General features: G+C 45.9%; 1 protein-coding gene across 2 annotated transcripts in view; it reads right to left on the reverse strand.

Annotated features, from left to right (window-relative positions):
- The window catches only part of JCAD (junctional cadherin 5 associated), a 28,980-nt gene extending 14,821 nt beyond the window's left edge, over positions 1 to 14,159 (reverse strand). For both annotated transcript variants that reach the window (XM_053952565.1, XM_053952556.1), the window contains exons 1-2: positions 14,111 to 14,159; positions 1,051 to 1,412 (exon numbers count right to left, since the gene is read on the reverse strand). In XM_053952565.1, coding sequence (XP_053808540.1) covers positions 1,051 to 1,352 — 302 coding nt within the window. In that variant the 5' untranslated portion in view covers positions 1,353 to 1,412; positions 14,111 to 14,159. The remainder of the gene's footprint in view (positions 1 to 1,050; positions 1,413 to 14,110) is intronic.
- Positions 14,160 to 18,202: the final 4,043 nt, after the last annotated feature.

Raw genomic sequence — 18,202 nt, forward strand, 5'->3', positions numbered from 1 at the left:
CTCTAGAATGGATGGTTCCACCTGGAGACCTTCACCAGGACTTGCTGTCCTATGACTGCTTTAGAGGGCTCACATCTCTTTCTGCCCATTATCCTAACTGGCAACCAGCAGCCATTCCTGCTCCAGGCAAACAGACTTGAAAGGGGAAAAGATATGAAGGGAAAAAGCAGACGAGCCCAGGAGTAAGGGGACACATGGCTTTGCCACATGTTACTGAAGGTCTCTGTAAGAGGACAAGCTCCCAAGGTGACAACATTTTGCCATGCTTTCAGTTTCGAGCCCACTGGGCAGGAGGAAGGGGCTTTTCCTTGTAAACCATCGTCATACTTGGGCTGGCTTCCAGTCCTGCTCGAGCCCCTTTCCTCTGTTCATCTGCAGCACTCAAATAGCTGCAGAACAATGGCCGAGCATCGGGGTGTACACACAGCTCTTCCTGCCCAGCCCCGCTGCGCACGTACTCGGTGTGGAGCAAGCCACGGTTGTACAAGCACCTTTTCTGGAGTGACAACAAGAGCTTCCACTGGCTTGGAGCTGTTTCAAAAAATAAGTGCACAGGCACCTTCTCATGTTTACTCCACAAGAGCAGCCTTAGGAGAACAAGCAAGTCTTCAATGAATGTAGGAAAACCCACCAAGAGCTGCATGTGGCTGAATGCATAGTAAAATCTGGGTGTGTAAGTGGCAGAAGAAGCTGGCTGCAATTTTAAAACTGAATTGAAAAGGAAGACCTTTTCCCCATTTTTTTTTCCCCTGTGCTAGAACTAAGCTTTCCTAAGTCCATCAGAAAGGCCCTCCTCACACAGACCACATTAGTAAAACATATTTTCCCACACTCAGCCATTTCCCATTATCCCAGTATTCCCAAAGGCCTTTCTCTAGCAGAAGGTGAATGGATGTGTCACTTGATGTGGACATCCAGTGGAAATGGTTACTAGGATGGGAGCAGGAAAGGATAACAGGAAGATGGTGTTAAGGGTTAGAGTCATGATTAGTTATCTGTCAAGACCAAAAGAAAGAGAAAGCAAAGCCATGGCATGATGCTGAAACTTACCCCCCTTCTGAAGTATGAAAAGTGGACAAACCCTGAAGGTCATGGTGGTAACCAGGACCTGTTTGCCTCCCTTGGCTCCCATGGCTGCTTTCAGTGCTGCTTGAGCTGGTTTTCACCAGAGGTTTCTTGCTGTAGGCCCCAGCTCTGGATTCTGCTTCAATCCCATTCAGTGCTGTTCTCTGAGCAGATCTGTTCCCTGTGGCTTCATGTCGGTATCCATCATATCTGTTCTCGTATGAAACAGGGGGATTTTTTGACAATTTGTATCCATGAGAAATCAGAAGGTCTTCGACACTGAACATGTTGTGCTGGTTTCACTCACAGCTGTGCCATCAGAAAGCTCTTTCCAACTGGACCCATCACTACAAAACATAACCAAAAACAATCAGAAGGCCACTTTAGACAAGAAAAGATACCTTTGATCAGCTGGTAGGCTCCTGAAGCTAGAAGTCTCATCTCCTCTACTCAGTTTTTCACCCTCTTAATAAAATAGATGAAGCAAAGTGCATGCAGATGCTGATGAATCATGTTCTGTCCTTCCCTAGACAATACACCTCTCTGCACTCAGCCAAGCAGCAGATGCTGTGCTGCTGCTGCTGACTCAGTCCCTTTCACTCAAGAATTCACTGGTGATTGCAGCTTTCAGGTTTCACTAATGCGACCTCAAAATAAAACCTCTGCACTGGAAGTAAGCCTACAGCTTGAACAGGCATTTCCTTAGACAACTCTTTTTCTCCAGTTATGGAGAGGTGTGCTCTGTATTATGTTTTAAGTTGCTGCAGGAGGAGGGGGTGGATTACAGAGCAATAAGCCTCTCCCTACAGCTCTGCATATTCCAATTTAAAAAAATGTTCACATGAACAAGGACAAAATATGCATAAGAACAAAAACGAATGATGCAACCACAAGAGAAAACCAGGTAATAACATACAATACACCAGCTAAACAGTCTTTTTTACAGATTACTTTCTTTTCTCCCTGTATTGGCCTGCTGCAATCCTCAGCTAGAATAAGACAAAACCTAAGATTTCAAGTATGCTGCTTTTACAGCACACTTCCGTTCTGTAACATGACTGTAAACAACACGTGATGCCCATGTGTATTGCATCTCAAGGATCTGCAAGACACAGGATGGTCAAAATTTTTCTTCCCCAGTGACAGCCCTTAATTCTGAACTGACTAGAGCAAAGATCCAGCAAACTGAATTAGTTGCCTGAAAACCGTCTCTATTGTCTATACCACTCTCACAGCTTATAATGGCAATTATAGAATACCCATTCTTCCAGAGTTATAAAGATGTGTGGAAGGTAATGTTCTGTTCTGAAGGTTGTACAAAACAATGGACCCATTCTGATACGCTCCTCCCTGTTTGAACTGTGTTAACAAAAGAAAGAAATTTTTAAAAGGTGGATAAAAAGATAAAATCCACAGAAATAGATTTATGTAAAATATAACCACAAGATTATTTTCCCTCCATGAAGAGTTCATTTAACACATCTAGTGAGTACTGTGTGTCCTTAGTAGTAGCAGGTCCACCTGAGGATCATGAGCCCTGCACTGGCAGCTGCTTAAAAGGAGACTGTCTCTGCAAAGATCATGACACAAAAGTGCATTTGATACACTGGTCTCTAATACTCTTCTTGGGCATGAAGAAAGGGAGAAGTCTGTTCATTACTGTTCACAAGGATTTCCTTGAAATGGAGCAACTACTGAGATGGCTGTTCCATGTTTATTAGTACTAAATCTCTCAGGATACATATACACAGAAGTGGGTGAGTTGGCGTGCTATATAAACCAGTTGCTGTGCTGCAGCACTCTATGTATTATGGCCACTTTTTGTCTATCCCATGCCCCATCCATTTTCTGTCCCACCTTGACTCCTGGATGCTGTGCCAGCTGTGAAGCCAGTCTGACCAGCTGTTCTGGGCCAGCCTGGTGTACAGCTCCAGGCACCCAGGCACCCTCCCACTGCTGCTGCGCTGCCCACAGTGGCCATGGCACTCGCCCAAGGAGAGCTCACAGTGTAGAAAAGCAGGCACAGGTGTTATGCAGAGCCACAATTTAACCTGGAACACTGCAAAAGTGGCTTTCCACCCTGAGAGCCTCCTAAACACCTAAACCTGTTTGTCCCTAGAGCTTAATGAATCTCCTCCCTTTTCACACATGTAAACTACACACCCTTTAAAAACAGAAAAATAAAGCTCTGTGCTGAAGATATTAGCCCCTGCTAGAACAGAACTCCAAATTCCCAATAAGAGCTCTGAATAGATGAGCCAGCAGTAAGTACAAGCAGGCAGAAAGCAGGGAGGAGTGGGACCCTTCCCTCATGGAAGGAAGAGAAGGCTTTGTGGGTTATTTTTGAATGCTGACCTAAAAAGCTGATTTTCCATCTACCCCCTGCCCAGACTGTGCAAGGAGCCAGGTATGAGCAGAGCAGAGGGAACAGCTGGCTGCTAGAGCTGTTCAGCTTCTAACAGAAGATCCAATGTGACTACCATAAACAGCAGAAAGCCCATCAGCGCTCACAGGTGCAAGGAAGAAATGTGCTTTTCCTGCTGTTAGAGGGCTGGTTTGGAGAAGAGTTTAACCCCCTCTCTGCCGCTCACTGCAGCCATCAGAGAGGCAAAGGTGCGTGGGTGAGAAACCTCCAGCCCATGGGGTTTCCTCTGATCCTTCTTTTGGCAGCAGTGGTGAGGAGCAACAAGTGGAGGTGTGCCATGAGGAACTGGTATGACCATCTCTTCCTGCTCTGCAAACTCACCATGTGTGGAAGGGGAAACCCCATGCCCCATGGTGTTATGTGTGGTGGGGAGGCCCATCTGGGAGAAGGATGCTATCACTATGCCCATTGCAACACTGCAATGGGAACAACCAAGGGGGAGAATCCTGCTCCGTGCTCATGGTACAAGCTCCAAGGAGCCAGTAGCAGTGGTGGCAGGTGGCCACTAGTTGGGACATTGTCAGGACACAGCCTCAAAGAGCTGTGCAGAAGTCATGGAGAAGTAGCATCTCCTACACTGGACCTGATCAGGGGCAGGGAAGCCAGAAGTCCTGGCTGATCAAAGCTTGCAGGACATCAACCATGTCAGCACCCATCATATGCAAGGATGCTGGCCAGCTTTCTGAATCTGGCTAGAGTTCCGGGACACTCACCCCACCCTCTCTTAGATAAATAAACCTAAAAAATAAAATCAAAGGAATTGGATTGGCAGGAGTAATAAAACCATTGCTGCAGCACTCCATGTAAATAATCTGTCAGTCTGGACCGCAGAGTAAAGGCTGTGTAGAGCTTCTAATTTGAGGGAAGATCAACAACGCTGCAAAACAGTTTGTTTTTCCAGCCCTCATTTGTTTTGTTTGCCAATGACATCAGTGCTTTCTGATAGGGTTTGCTTCCTGAGGATGCTTGCTATCTTGCCAGTGTTTCCGACTTGTCCCCGGCAGCCCGTACAGCTCTGCATTACATTGGAAACAGGGGCCAAGCTTTTCTCTGGAAACTTCTCAACAGCACTCTCAGATGCAAAGAAACAAGTGTGAACGGCGGAAATCAGCATCAGCCCCCATGTAGGCAGACACAATGGAGACCCACAGCCTGGGCAAGTGGAACACAATGGGATCACCAGATGGAAACGTCATCAGAGCACCTCACCTTGGGGTGCTCATTCCATGAGCATGGATCTCACCCGGCCTAAGAAAAGCCCAAAGCACTCCTGAAAAACACCCTGAAGAAATTTGGTGCCAGTTTCCTCTGAGCTGCTTCTGGAACTCATTCTCAGTGGGGGAAACACGTTGTTTGCTATCTATGATCTGCCTTTGTCTGTAGCTGTTTTCAGTGGCAGGGGTTCCCAAGCCTTGTTATTTTGGGGGGGTACCACCACCATAAGATGACCAGTATCAGTGATGATGAATGCCAATACTTGCAGCAATGGCAGAAGCAGGTCTTACCTCTGTGCTCTGAAATGACTTGCATGACACTGAATGCTCCCTTCATGGTGCTCTGAGCAGCCCCTTGGCAGGCTCCTTCCTTTAGCCCAAGTTCCAGAGTGTGTCCTGGCACAGCAGCCACATATTGGGTGGGAGACCAGCAGTGACAGAGGATTTGGTCCTGGCTGCCCTCTGTAACATCTCTCCTGCCCTTCACTACTTGAAATGTAGGGGAAGGTGGTAACCTTTTAACTGGCTGAATACAACCCCTGAAGTCCTTCTTGAGCATGATTTGCCCTCCCACTGCTGTATAACTATTTATAACAATATAAATGATTTTGTACAACTTTCAAGAAAATAAAACATCAAAGGAACATGATTCATACTGCAAAATGAAGCACACAACATCAAGAATTGCCAAAATCAAGGCACCCTGCATGGACACACAATTTGCTGCAGTCTCTAATTACATGACTTGAGGCTACTGAATTCTGCAGGACTCTGGCCTCAATTGGTGTGCAGGCTAGGTGATGGTAGTTCTTCCTGGGCTGTCTCTACAGCAGCTATTCAAACACTGCTCTGAAGATACAGTTACTAACAGGCATCTGAATTACAAAGAGTATTATCTAGATGGGTCACACATTAAACTAGCTTATCTTCACTCACGTCTGAGTGACATTATTCTCATTTCATATCAGACATGTGCCAGACAGAATATTTATGCAGACAGACTAAAGTGAAACAACCCTTTTCACTCTAGACACCCAGTATGAAGTGCTTACAATCTGATTTTTTGAAGGACTCAGCTTTAAAAGTGAATTAGGTACATTCAAAGCAACTGCTGCAAGAACCTAGTGCCTCTGCACATGAACCTAAGTATGGCAAATAGCTGTCCACACAATGAAGACATGGCATGAGCCAAAAAAACTGGTTGCAGTAAGTTGTGTACTGTGCTTTCCTCCATCCCTCTGTCCATCTAATCCAACACCAACACTTTTGTCCAGGAAGCCCCATATCCCCCCACCCCTGTTAACTCCTCACCACCATGTACCCCAGTGCCTTCATTTCCCCCTTCCCACACTCAGCAATCCTTCTTGCTGTCCTCCCCCTCTCCTCCAGGATCCCTTCTCTGCCCTCCTGTCTCCTGGTCCCACCAGCTGAGCCACTCTTCCCACACAGCCCACCACTGTGGCAGTCAGTCCATCCTTCCTCCTGCACTCCTCATAGCTTCTGCTGGCCAGTGCTCAGCTTGCATCCATCACCCCAACTTCTTCCTTCCCCTCCTGATGAACACCTATTGTCCTGTCTACACTTCCAGCAGAAGAACCTCTGTGCCTGCTCTCTGTTCCCATGTTTGAGACCCCATCTCACCTGTACCTGGAAGAAGCAGGAGCTGTCATTACAGGGATGACCCCACTCCAGCAGCACAGCCCTGGGCCGGGGCTACACAGGCATGCTCTGCTGGCACATGCCTTGGAGCAGCAAGGGCATGAGCACAGGGCTGGGTCACCAGTGGGCTGCTCAGCACCAGAGGCTGGGGTGTGCTGATGGATGGGGAAAAAAGTCTTCAGAAAATGGAGTAACTCAAAACAGAGATGAATCTGCCAAGAACATGCACAGATGTCTCCAAGCCTTGTCACCATAGATCTGTTCTTGAACATGATGGAACCACAGCTTTTAATCAAAAAGCTGAAAGATTTATTTTCTTTCCCCTTTCTAATGTGGGCAAAACAACATTCCTTCTCTGCTCCCCTCTAATTTTTCTTGGAAATGGTTGAATTGGTTTAGCTGACAATATTAAAATAAACCTAGCCTGAGAGAGAGACACAACCTGAAAGTCTCAGATCAAGTGATAAAAGCCTGACAGACTAGAGCAATGGAAAACAGGTTCTTATGGTTGTTTCAATACTAAATGGTGTTACTTGCTCTGTCTAAATATAACCCTGAGCTATATCCCAGGAGAATATCTAAGGCTTTGGACATTTTAATTGCTCCTGTTTTCTCACTCTGGCTTTGCATGAGTACATATAAAACAGCCTATCAAAAGCACATTAAATAAGGTTTTTACCTTGCTAATTTCATCTTTTGCAGGACAGTAAAGTCAGATGGGACTATAACCAGCAGGCTGTAGTGGTGCTGTGCATGCAGCCACCCCAGAATGCCATGCCCCTGCCTTCTGCTATGGAAACAACCAGCACCACATCCACTGACTTGTAGACACACACTCCATCGGGAAAGATAAAATTAATGTGTTTGAAGAGCCTTCAACAATAATATTCACTATGATCAAATGTTAGCTATTTAATGCAAAGATAGTCTAGAACACAGGAAAAAGATTGGAGAACATTAATGCAACTTGGATGTATCCAACTTGTGGGGCTTAATTAAGCATAGGCTAGGAGTAAGGAAGGAGTAGGGAACTAGTCAGGGCTGCCTCCTAGCCATGAGTAAATACCTTCTAGAAATTCTCAAAGGATGAGTGAAGGGCAAACATATTATCTAACTTCAAACAAAAGGGGAAGGAGACAGATCTGGGGTATCATAGACCAAACAGCCTTGCTTTGATATTAAATCAGACAAATTATTATTCAATTCCCTTGTAAATACTTGTAACAAGTGTTGATTTATCGTGGAGCAGGAGGGAGCTAGTGTGCGATCCAAGAAGAATTTCCATCTCCCTGCTTGCCGCCTTGCACTGCAGCTGCATCCACTCCCACATGATAAAGTCATGAGAAAACAGAAAATACAGACTTGTCAAGAACAAATTAAGCCTAATGTATTTAATTTTCTTCTTTGACAGAGCTGGGAGCATAGTGACTAGGGAGGAAAAATCAGCAGAAGTCACACGTTGGAATGAGGAAAGCCTTGATGAATGCATGTGATAGTCTTATATGCAAACCAGGTGAATACAACTGAGGTATAATTTACTGTGGGCAGGCATACAAATGCTTCAAATATGTACTCAAGGAACAGTAGCAAGTTCAATATCAACCTGAAAAGACACATAAGGGCTGTGCCTGGGGTCTTGTTCTACTCAGTATTTCCATTAATGACTTGTAAATTAGGAGGAAGATTACAATTACAAATCTCTAGGGAACGCTGTGAGCATTTTCAGGGATTAAAATTAGAATAAAATCTTAATAAATCAAAGACCCAGTCTTAAATGAATGATTGAGATTCAATACAGGCAGGTGTAAAAAAACATGTCAAAGAAGAGGGATGTCATGCAAAACAAAAAGGAGCAGTACAGCAAAAGAGTCTCTGGGGCTATAGTCACAAATAGGGATGACATGATTTGACTCAATGATCTTAGAGACCTTTTCCAAGTTTAACAATTCTGTGGTTTCATGATAAGAACAGTGCAGGGCTTGGTAGACACAGGTGAATAAGCGTGGAGATGTATCAAGAGGAACATCACACATCAGGCTCTTTACTCCTCTCAGCCCTATATCCAGTTTGTGTCCTACCTCAAGCAAGATGCTCACAGGAATGATAAAAAAGTGTCCTACCTCAAGCAAGATGCTCACAGGAATGATAAAAAAGTGTGACCCCTAGAGAAGAGGGTACAAGAACTGGGCTTGTTTAGTTGGGAGAAAAGTGTGGAGGAACGTGGGTGAGAGAATGAGAGACTATAACAAGTTTTAAATATGTCAGGCTGCTAAAAGGCTGCAATAATCTTGTCCTACTCCCTGCAGATGTGGATAACCAAAGGGACTGACTTAGGAGGCAGCAAGGGTGATTTAGATTAGATATTAAAAGGAACTGTCTAGCCATAATGATAGTTATCGACTGTTTATGCTGGCAGGCTGTGAATCAATACAGGTTTTCAAGAATAGACTGAATTAACATCTATCAGAAGTGATGCAGATGAAGCACGATGCTTGTCTCCTGCCTCAGATTTGGGGATGGAAACTAAACTTTTTAATATTCTTCCTCTACCTTCCCCACAAAAGATGTCTTGTTTTGTTGGCATGCCCCACACATTTATGAGAAAATCAAAACTCTTTCCTACAAATCTCTCAGTGTAGCCAACTCACCTCAAATACAATGTGACTTTCCCCTCTATCCCCAGTCCCCCTGCTACAACTCTCCTTCCACCCTCCTTTCCTGACGTCTCTGCATTGCAGGGAAGAGTGAGAGGGTTGCTAAGGGGGAGGAGGTCTGGCACAGGGGTAGAAAAAGAAACTTTGCTTCTCCTCCAGGGATGGGGAGGGACAGGGAGGCTGAGACACAAAACACACACCACAGGCTGAAGGCTCCTGAGCAGAGAAGAGGCAGCAGATGAGCGGAGGCACCAGAATGGGGTGTCCATGATCACATCATGGACATGCACCAGGCAAAGCTTCAGAAAGCTCCCGTTACAGCCCGCGCTGTACTGAAGGCTTCAGAGCCGCTAGTGCTACATGCATAATCATCTCTGCAGACTACACAGGAGGAAGACGTGCCAAAGTTGTTGCTGGAAGATAAGCCAACTTTATGTTGGTTCTGCATGTCTTCCCAGGCCAGTCCCTCCCATTCACCTCAAAGAAATTAAAAAGAAATATGTGAATTTTTGTGTTCAACTCTCATTACCTGCGGGCAGGAGAGTTCACATTTTTTCTCTAACACAGAGATTCACAGACAGTGAAAATTACAGCTCACATCCTCTTTGCATTCTTTGAGCAAAAAGACCTCACTGAAATCCTGGAGGAACTGTGCCAGAGAACAAATTAATGATATAATGCGTCTCCAATAAAATTAGGAAGTGGGAAGGATGAGAGGAACAAGTCTTAAAGAGTTTATTTAACTCTCAGAAGGTAGTTATTCCTGTCTTGTATCTCACCGGTGCAGATGCATCTGCAAACCCACCATGGCATGAGAGAGAGTGCACAGCATCTCCTGGGGCACATCTCAATGAGTGATGGCTGCTCTTCAGGTGCTGCCTTTTTTTAGGAGGTTTCAGACTCTGCTTTCTCACATTTGCCAAGAAAGAATGGTAGAGAGAGAGATTATTTTTAAAGTAACGTGAGTGTTTGAGTATTGGGTTCACACAATGCTGAAAGACATGTCCAGCTATGCATGGATGGGAGTTGGTATCTGAAATAAGTTTGATTCTTAAATTTGCCATGGACCAATCCAGGCCTGACTGAGCACTGATGGGCTGAGGCTCTTAAGCATCCAAATAGATGTAAACGCATAACAGGGAGAAAGGATATGTCCAAGCATGCACAATTACCACTGTTTGTATTAGCTGGTTTCCAAAATGTCAACAGCCGGCTTTCACTGATGACAGACCAGCACATTAGTCCACTGAAATTGGCCCAGATTTTTTCAGAGAAGGAGCAATTGTTAAAAAGCACTCACTGATACTTTGTGCTCCAGATATAACCAGTCCTTACACCAATTGGCAGCGTATGGTGTATTTCCTCAAGTGACAGCTTTTGTCTGTCACAACAGGAGAGCAAAATAGTACATTTATTACACAAAGTGTAATTAGTCAACTCTTTGCCTCCCAAAAAGGAATTGTGGAAGAGGATGTTTTCTAGGACTCAGATGAATGTTTCCATGCTGTTTACAGTTTTGTATGGAGCAGTTCATTCTGGTAGAACAAAGCACAGGGAATCACATTTGTTGCTCACATCTTAAAATCAAGATATTATGGGCTAATCATCCCACCTAAAATACCTATGGGCAAAGTCCTAATAAGCTACTCCCACATTAGGACTTCATGAATAACTATTATTTTTTGTATTTTTTTAATAGAAAAGCTCTCCATCTGTCCAAGACAAAAGAAAACAAAGGAAAAAAGGATCTCAATAATAACTGTATTAAATCTGTCAAAGCAAAAGTTTTTAATAAGGGATCTATCACATCGCTGAACTTCTCTGAGGTGACAGCGACATGACTTATAGAGTCTGGGCTCTGTGATCAAAAGGATTACACACATTAGCATCCTACTAATCACAGCAGGACAGGCCAGCCCATCAGGCCAGGACTCACAGAGGAGGGATCCATAAACAAACACTTTCTCCTGCTCACAAATGTGGCTGGGAGCAGAAGTATTCCAAGGTTGGTGTGGTCTTCTCTTCTTTCAAAGAGGTAAGGATTGTGTCTTCTGGAGTAAATAAATTCTCAGCATAGTCTTACACATCTGTTTGTTTACTCATTTTCAGACACTACCATCCTCTCCTGCGTGTTATCCCCTTTATATTACCCTTGTACGTATAATCAAATGCCCTCTCTTCCGGACTGACCCTCTGCTTCTTCCTGTATTACAGACGCCTTTGATCTTTCTTTCTTGGATCCATGTGTCGACTGGTAGTCTCAGCAGGATTTCCCCCTGACCCCTCGCTCTACCAGAAAATAAATGCCAAAGTAGCATTTTTATGCACTAGCATAGAAAAAAACTAGACAGATGCTTGAGAAGGCTACACACGATCAATGCTGTGCTGCTGAGGAACTGCGTGTGCTGGGCAGGACTGTCCACCACACACCAGGCCAGCGAAGGGTGACCCACTTCCTGAGCACAGATAAGCCCCCTGGACCAACAAGGTGAGCAATCATCATCACAAGGGGAAAGATGGACCATCATGAAATTTCAGAAACAGCAGTTCATTTATCCTCCCTTCATCACGCTCTTAGTGACTTGCAGGGTGCTATGAGCATTTTCAAAAAGCAGAACCCAGCCTTTAACTTTTTTTTCCTTTTGTCAACTATCTCAGATTTTTTCCCTTGCCTCACCATTTGAGACGGTCCAAGTTATGGCTGACAAATTCCATTAATATCCTAACTGTAATACTCTTGGGCAAAGAGGCTCCTGCAGCTTTTCATTCCCTGCAGGCACTGCCAGTACCAGAAGAACTGAGGGTTATTACTAGGTAGATGTGAAAAGATGCCATCAGTTCACATCGAGACCTTAACAATTGCATCAGGACTGCTGAAAGGCTGACCAACCCCTTCCTTCACAGCTGGAACTGGTGAGTAAGTTTCCCCAGCAAACACAAGCCCACTTGCCCTTGTAACAAAGCACAATAACAAGATTGCAGAAAGCAAGATAACCCTTCCACTAAAGGATTAGAAAACAACATCTGTTAAAAAACAAATAAACTGGTGTAATGGCTTCAGCAAGAGACCCAGAGGATTTCAGAGATGTAGCTCGTAGCTTGGTCAACACATTGTGAACGGCAAATTACAAGAGAACAATTGTTTCATACCAAGCTCTCCCACCCCTGAACTCCCTCAAGGTTAATTAGGATGGCCTCTGGCCAAATTAATTAGAGGAGAAGATTTGGGCAGGGCTTTGCTATGCACTCGTAACTAGTTCCAAGGTGACCAAGAAGTTCAGAAATGCCTCACCTTCCAAGTAGAGCTTGCTTGGCAAAAAACAAGCTCACATGTGCCATGTCATTCTTCTGACAATCAGGAGAAACACTTAAAAGTCATGTTTCCCTAACTAGCAGCTAACGTAGAAGAACTTTCTGCATCCTTCCCACTGAACAATATGCCCTTGTTTATTTTCTGTGTGCTTTTTAGGTCATAAGAGGCCAGTGAAGTTATGCATCTAAAGAACAATATAGTACTGTAATATGCCAGTTGATACACACAGCCTGGCAGACCCTGAAAGATCTGTCTTTTTTCCAAGGGCTGGCAAATACATATTGCAGCATGGAGAAATACTTAACATCACCATAGGAAGGAAGGATGCAGAAGAACCCAGCCCTTGAAATGACAGACAAAATTGGTGTTTTAGTTGGTATTCTAATGTGCCCTGATGGCAGAGCTTAGAAATGATCCTGCCCGGAGGGACACAGACATGCCCAGCTTCTCTACCCCACGGCAGCAGTCTGCCTCAACTTCCTCCTGCTCCTGCTGCCCAAAGCGTCTTTGGAAAAGGGAATAGCTGGCAGGACTACACTTTTTCCTCCAAGTGATACCATGGTGAGTGGTAGAACTGCAGAGCATAGTCGAGTAGAGCAGATCTAGCCTCTGTGATCACAAACCAAGTGCTGGCACAAATTAAGGCTCTGCAAGTGACTACATCTCTGATCTGTAGAGCCCTTCTCTGTCATTAATCTGATTGTTTAGTTTGAAGCCGGAAGGTTGCTATTTTCCATCTGTCTGTTACCCACAAAAAGCAACAGCCATTCTGGGCAGAATCGGAACTTCTGAAGTAACAATGAGAAACTGCTTCAGCTCACGCAAAGAAGTGCAGTTGAATACTTTTCAGCAGGACACAATTCTCATTGTCACTAGCCAAGATTTAATGTCTTGACTCTGTGAATCAGACTGACTACTTAGAACAGTTACATCGTGTGTTCACTTAAAGACATGGGCTGGAGTAACTTAATGTGTAGACCCCATGCCAATAAAAAGCCATTATTCTCAACTCTTGACCGAAAAAAAAGAAAAAGAAAAAAAAAAAAAGAAAAAAAAAAAAAAAAGAAAAAAAAAAGGGGAAAAAACAAGAGAAAAAAAAGGAAAAAAAAGAAAAAAAAAGGAAAAGAACCCAAACAACCACCCATCCTTAATAGATGTAAGAGTCCTTTGGCATAGATCCAGTGGCAGACTAAGGCCATGATTTGCAATTCTGAGGCAATTATGAAATGACATAACAGCACAGATCTCCTTCTGACAGAACAGCTGGGGTTTTGTCTCCTTTGCAACAGGACATGGTTTTAAACAACCACCAGAAAGTAAAATAACCCAAAGAGCCATTTAACTACTGTGCAAATATCAGAGTACAGATAAACACCAAGAGGGACGGCACTTGGTGTTTCAGACCCCGGTGCCACATCCTCTCGGGTCGGTGAGAACCGGCACCGAGCCGCAGCCGAAGCTCCTGTCCCGGGCGCAGGGGACCACAGCGACCGGTGGTGAATGAAGGGGAGCGGCTCCAGCGAGCGGCACCGACCAACTTCCCTGGTACCTCGGCTCGGGGCGAGCTCCCGGGGGGATGCCGGCAGAGAGCCCCGCCAGAGACGGCGGTCACGGGGGGAGAGAAGAACGAGCAGGTGCAAAGGATGGGAACCCGAGGGATGTGCCCCCCACTGCCGCGAACCGCGGCACACGCTGCGGGACACCTCCGAGCGCCGCCGTCCTTCCCTCCCGCGCCTCCTCCAGCCGCCCCCTGCCCCCTCCCCGACCCGCCGGGACTCACCGCTCCGGGCGGCCGCGCAGGACCCGCGGGTGGCGGCTGGGGCCGCCGCGCTCAGCGGCCGCGGCTGCGGGAGGCGCCGAGCCCGCGGCGGGCGGGGCGGGGCGGGAGGGACGGACGGACGGACGGAGGGAGGGAGGGACGGAGGGAGGGACGGCCCCGGCGCCCCGCCCGTCCCCCGCGGCCCGCCCCGCCCCGCGCCGCCCCGCCCGGCCCGGCCGCGGGCGGCTCCGCGGGGCAGCGGCGCACCGGGCGCTGCGGGAGGCAGCGGGTTTGCTCCGGAAAGTTGAGCGGGCAGCTCCTGCCCTCCCTCTCTCCCCACAGATGAGCACAACTCATGGCTCAGCTGAGATGAGCGACGTCAACTTTCTTAGCACAGGGAAAATCTGCAGGAGGGAAGACGGGTCTGTCAGGGATGGAGAGGGACACGAGCAGACCTTTCCAAAACTTGCTGTTCCTGCTGGCACCTGGCCATGCACCCAAAGGGCTTGTCTTCAACATGGTTTTCATACGTTTTTGAAGCATTGTTGGTTGCCTGCTTCCCCGCCTTTCCCTTCCCCATGATCTATTCAGCCTCTAGAAACAGGTGAATAATTTTGAAATATCTTCTGGTTTTATGACACTCTCAAGAAAAAAGTATGTTTGTGGATCATTTACTTTAGTAATTGGTTGGGCCCATCAACTGCTTGCCCTATCTTAATTGACTTTTACCCCAGGCTATCAAAGCGCTTTTACACATGTTCATAAATTGAGTCCTATTCAATATGTGCTCTAGTTAATAGTAAGAAAACAAGGGCAGTAAAGTTACATGATGAGCACAAGGTCACGGCAGAAGTCTGCAGGAGAGCCCAGAGCTGAATACAGGTTTCCTGGTGCCCCGGTTTCCCAGGGCTCTGGGACTAATTGTCATTGACCTGCTTTTCTATGGACATCTCCTTTTGTCTTCCGGCAGTGAAGGTGTGAGCCTGCAGCTGCTGACAGACACATGATGCAGCCACCAGAGACAATGCCACCGGCAGCAGGGGGACCTTGAGCAAGACCCCTTGCACCCTGTCCCTGCAGGGTACCTGCGAAGTTCTTTGTGGCTTTGCTGGTTGGGAAATTCCTGTATTTTTCTGTGGTGAAGTCTTGTAGCTGACACAGTAGTCAGTCAGTAGAAGGTTTAAGTTTTGTCACAGAGCAGCTTCATGTGGGTGTGACGATAGCAAGGGTTTCCATCAAGGAAGCCATGCTGCCACAACTTACAGTTTATTATTTAAATATCTTGACTCTGACAGGCAAATTGGGAGTTCTGGGTTTTTTAAATACTTGTCTCCTCTGTGTCGTTAAAAAAAATTTCCAGAATTATCTTCTTGTCTGCATGGCTGCAGCTCTGTTTGTTCTCCTTGGTTGTAGAAGACAGTCCTGTTTAAATCCCTTCTTCCCAAGACAAAAGCTTTTGCTCTGGTTGGGTAGTCATGGTGTGCCACACGGAGCAGGTCCTTGTTCCTGGAGTCACAACTCTCCATTGGGAAAGCTGCTTTGGCCCTGGATTTAGGGGATGGGAAGAGGTGGGGAGGGGAGGAACAGGCTGGACCATTTGAAATGGGACCATTTACTGAACAATGTCAGAGTGAAGGGATATCTTTTTGTCTTCATGATGCCACAGCCTGTAGAGATCATGATAAAAGTACAAAGGACAGCACATCTCAGAGCTGCCTCTCTGCACCTGGGGCTAATTTTTGCTACATCTCTTTTGAGAACACTTTGTGGGCTGCAAATGGAGGTGCAGTCCTTGGAAGGAGGCACTTCTGCAGATTTGTCTGGAGTCCTGCAGTCACTGAAGATTCCCCCAAGTGAAGTCAAAGGACCTTGAAGATAGAAAAAAACAGAGGAAAAGATCCTAAAAAAAGAAAACAGTGCCCATGCTCCTAGGTCTTCTGTTACAGAGAAAAAACTGAAAATGTGAGTTGAGCATAGCTCCACAGTCAGACACCAGAAAGAAAACATGATTTTTGAGACAATAGGAGGGATGCCTTGGGCTGGATTCACAAATGATGACTGGCAGCCCCAATTAACGTCCAAAGGGGATTGCCCAGAGAGTTGCTGTAACATGTCAGTCTATGATTTGGGATGTCTGAGGGCTGAGCTTCTCAGCATCAGTGCAGCCGATAGGAACTCCCTTTGCTTCTGCAGCATCTTGCCCTCTGCCTGTTAGAGAGCAAGTTCTTTGGGCAGATGTTGCTTCTTGTTTTGCCTTTGCCCAGTGTTGGGATCAGCGGGGTTGTGGTCTCAGGTTGCTACTGCAGTGCAGACTGTGACTGCCAGAAGGGCAAAGATGAAGGAAAGCAGAGGAGGCAGGAAAGCAATTCTGCCTTTTGATGGTCAGTGTGCACAACTGATGGAGCATTGCTCCTCTGCAAAGCTCACAGTCCTGCAGCTGCCTGAGGAGATCTCCCTCTACTGCCTCTTTCCAGAGAAGCAGACCATAGTCAGACATTCTTGAGTTTAGAGCTTCATCCTTAAAAGGCTAAAAGAACTAAATGTGGCTGAGAGAGAAGCATACAAATGGAGTTTACAGAAGAAAAAAAGAGCCCTAAAGCCACTCACTGTCCTGCCATGTAGGACTCCTGAGATGGGTAGAAATCAGTGTGATGGGGCAGGGTGACTCAATGGGGCAACACAGGAGAGAACCATTATTGTCCCTCTGCAAACAAGAAGGAGGAGGGCAAAGGAACCATGGATCAAAAGCTGATTATGGCTGTGTGTGTGAAGTTGGGTATCTGGACAGGAGCACAGTGGGGCTGCATGAACCCAGCAAGCAGTAGAGCATCCCTGTGTCACAGCAGGCAGGCTCAGATCAGGATCCTGTGGGACACAGTAGAGCAGGTCTGCGTGCCTGGGCAAGCAGGGAACACCAGGACTTGGCTCCTCAGGAGATGATGAGCAGCGCCTGCAAGTCTGGCCTGCAAGTGGCCATTATGGACAGAAATTGTGGAAAACAGAAACACACAAACATGAGTAAGACAGGCCAGATGGGTGAAATACAGATGAATTAATTTACAGGGGAAGGAAAAGGAAAAACACAGAGACATACTGCACACCAGCCAACTCTTCAGCAACAGCACTGCAGCTTGTCATCACTGTGCCAAGTGAATGGGAAATTGTGCTCTGCTCAATGCAAGTTATTGCTGCTTTATGCCTTTATAATTCTCCCTGGCCTTAAAACCTCCCTGATTGGGACTCCTCTGTTTATGTTTTATGTCCCATCAGCAGTGTAACTGCTCAGGATCAGAACTTTCCTGCCATTCCTACAGAACTTGTCATGGGCTTGGAGCCTCAGTTCTGGAGCTGATCATTCATCAGTGCTTTTTACAGTGAAATCAAGCATACTTTTCGTAATTTGGTGGGGTTTGAAGTGATTAGGTGCATTAATTATTCCCCAAAAGACTGTAACAGGTTTTGTGTTAGATCCAGTTGCTGGGAAAATATTTAGGAACATATGCTGAAATCACCACATACCTGAAGTTTACCATAACTAACTAGCCACAGATGTGCTATTAAACCCCTGGTTATTTATTCCTCTTGTCCATCCTATATGGCATGTTACAGTCATAAGATATTAAACTTAGAATAGCTGCTAGTCAAAAACAAAATAGCTATTACCTTTTTGCAAGAAAAAATTCACATTGTCCATCCTGACAGTCATCACTTGTTTATACAATTGGCACCTCTTTTTAGCTTGGAACAGAGAAACTTCAGATATTTTATTGCTACATTGAGGGAAACACTAAGCATTGCTGTGGAAAAGGAAGGTTTTCATTTGCCAATTCTCTGGATGGGTGTTTATTGAATAGAGGGGTAAAGTTCATGATGTCAGGTGGTGACCATTCTGCAAAGATTATTTAGTTCACAGCAATTGCTGTCTGTGCAAGGTGTTGGGCCACAGGCTGCTGGGGAGCAGAAATAGTGCACTGATGGAGAGTATTTTCCTTTAAGTGTAAGGACTAAGCTATCAGGTCTGTCAGATATACCTTGTAGTCCTAAAGTATGACACATGAAAGTGTGCTGGAGGGAGGGAAAAGATGGGGGGGAAAAGCTAAAAATAAAAGACTA

Source organism: Vidua chalybeata, chromosome 1, assembly GCF_026979565.1.
Source record: "Vidua chalybeata isolate OUT-0048 chromosome 1, bVidCha1 merged haplotype, whole genome shotgun sequence".
Taxonomy (NCBI): Eukaryota; Metazoa; Chordata; class Aves; order Passeriformes; family Viduidae; genus Vidua; species Vidua chalybeata.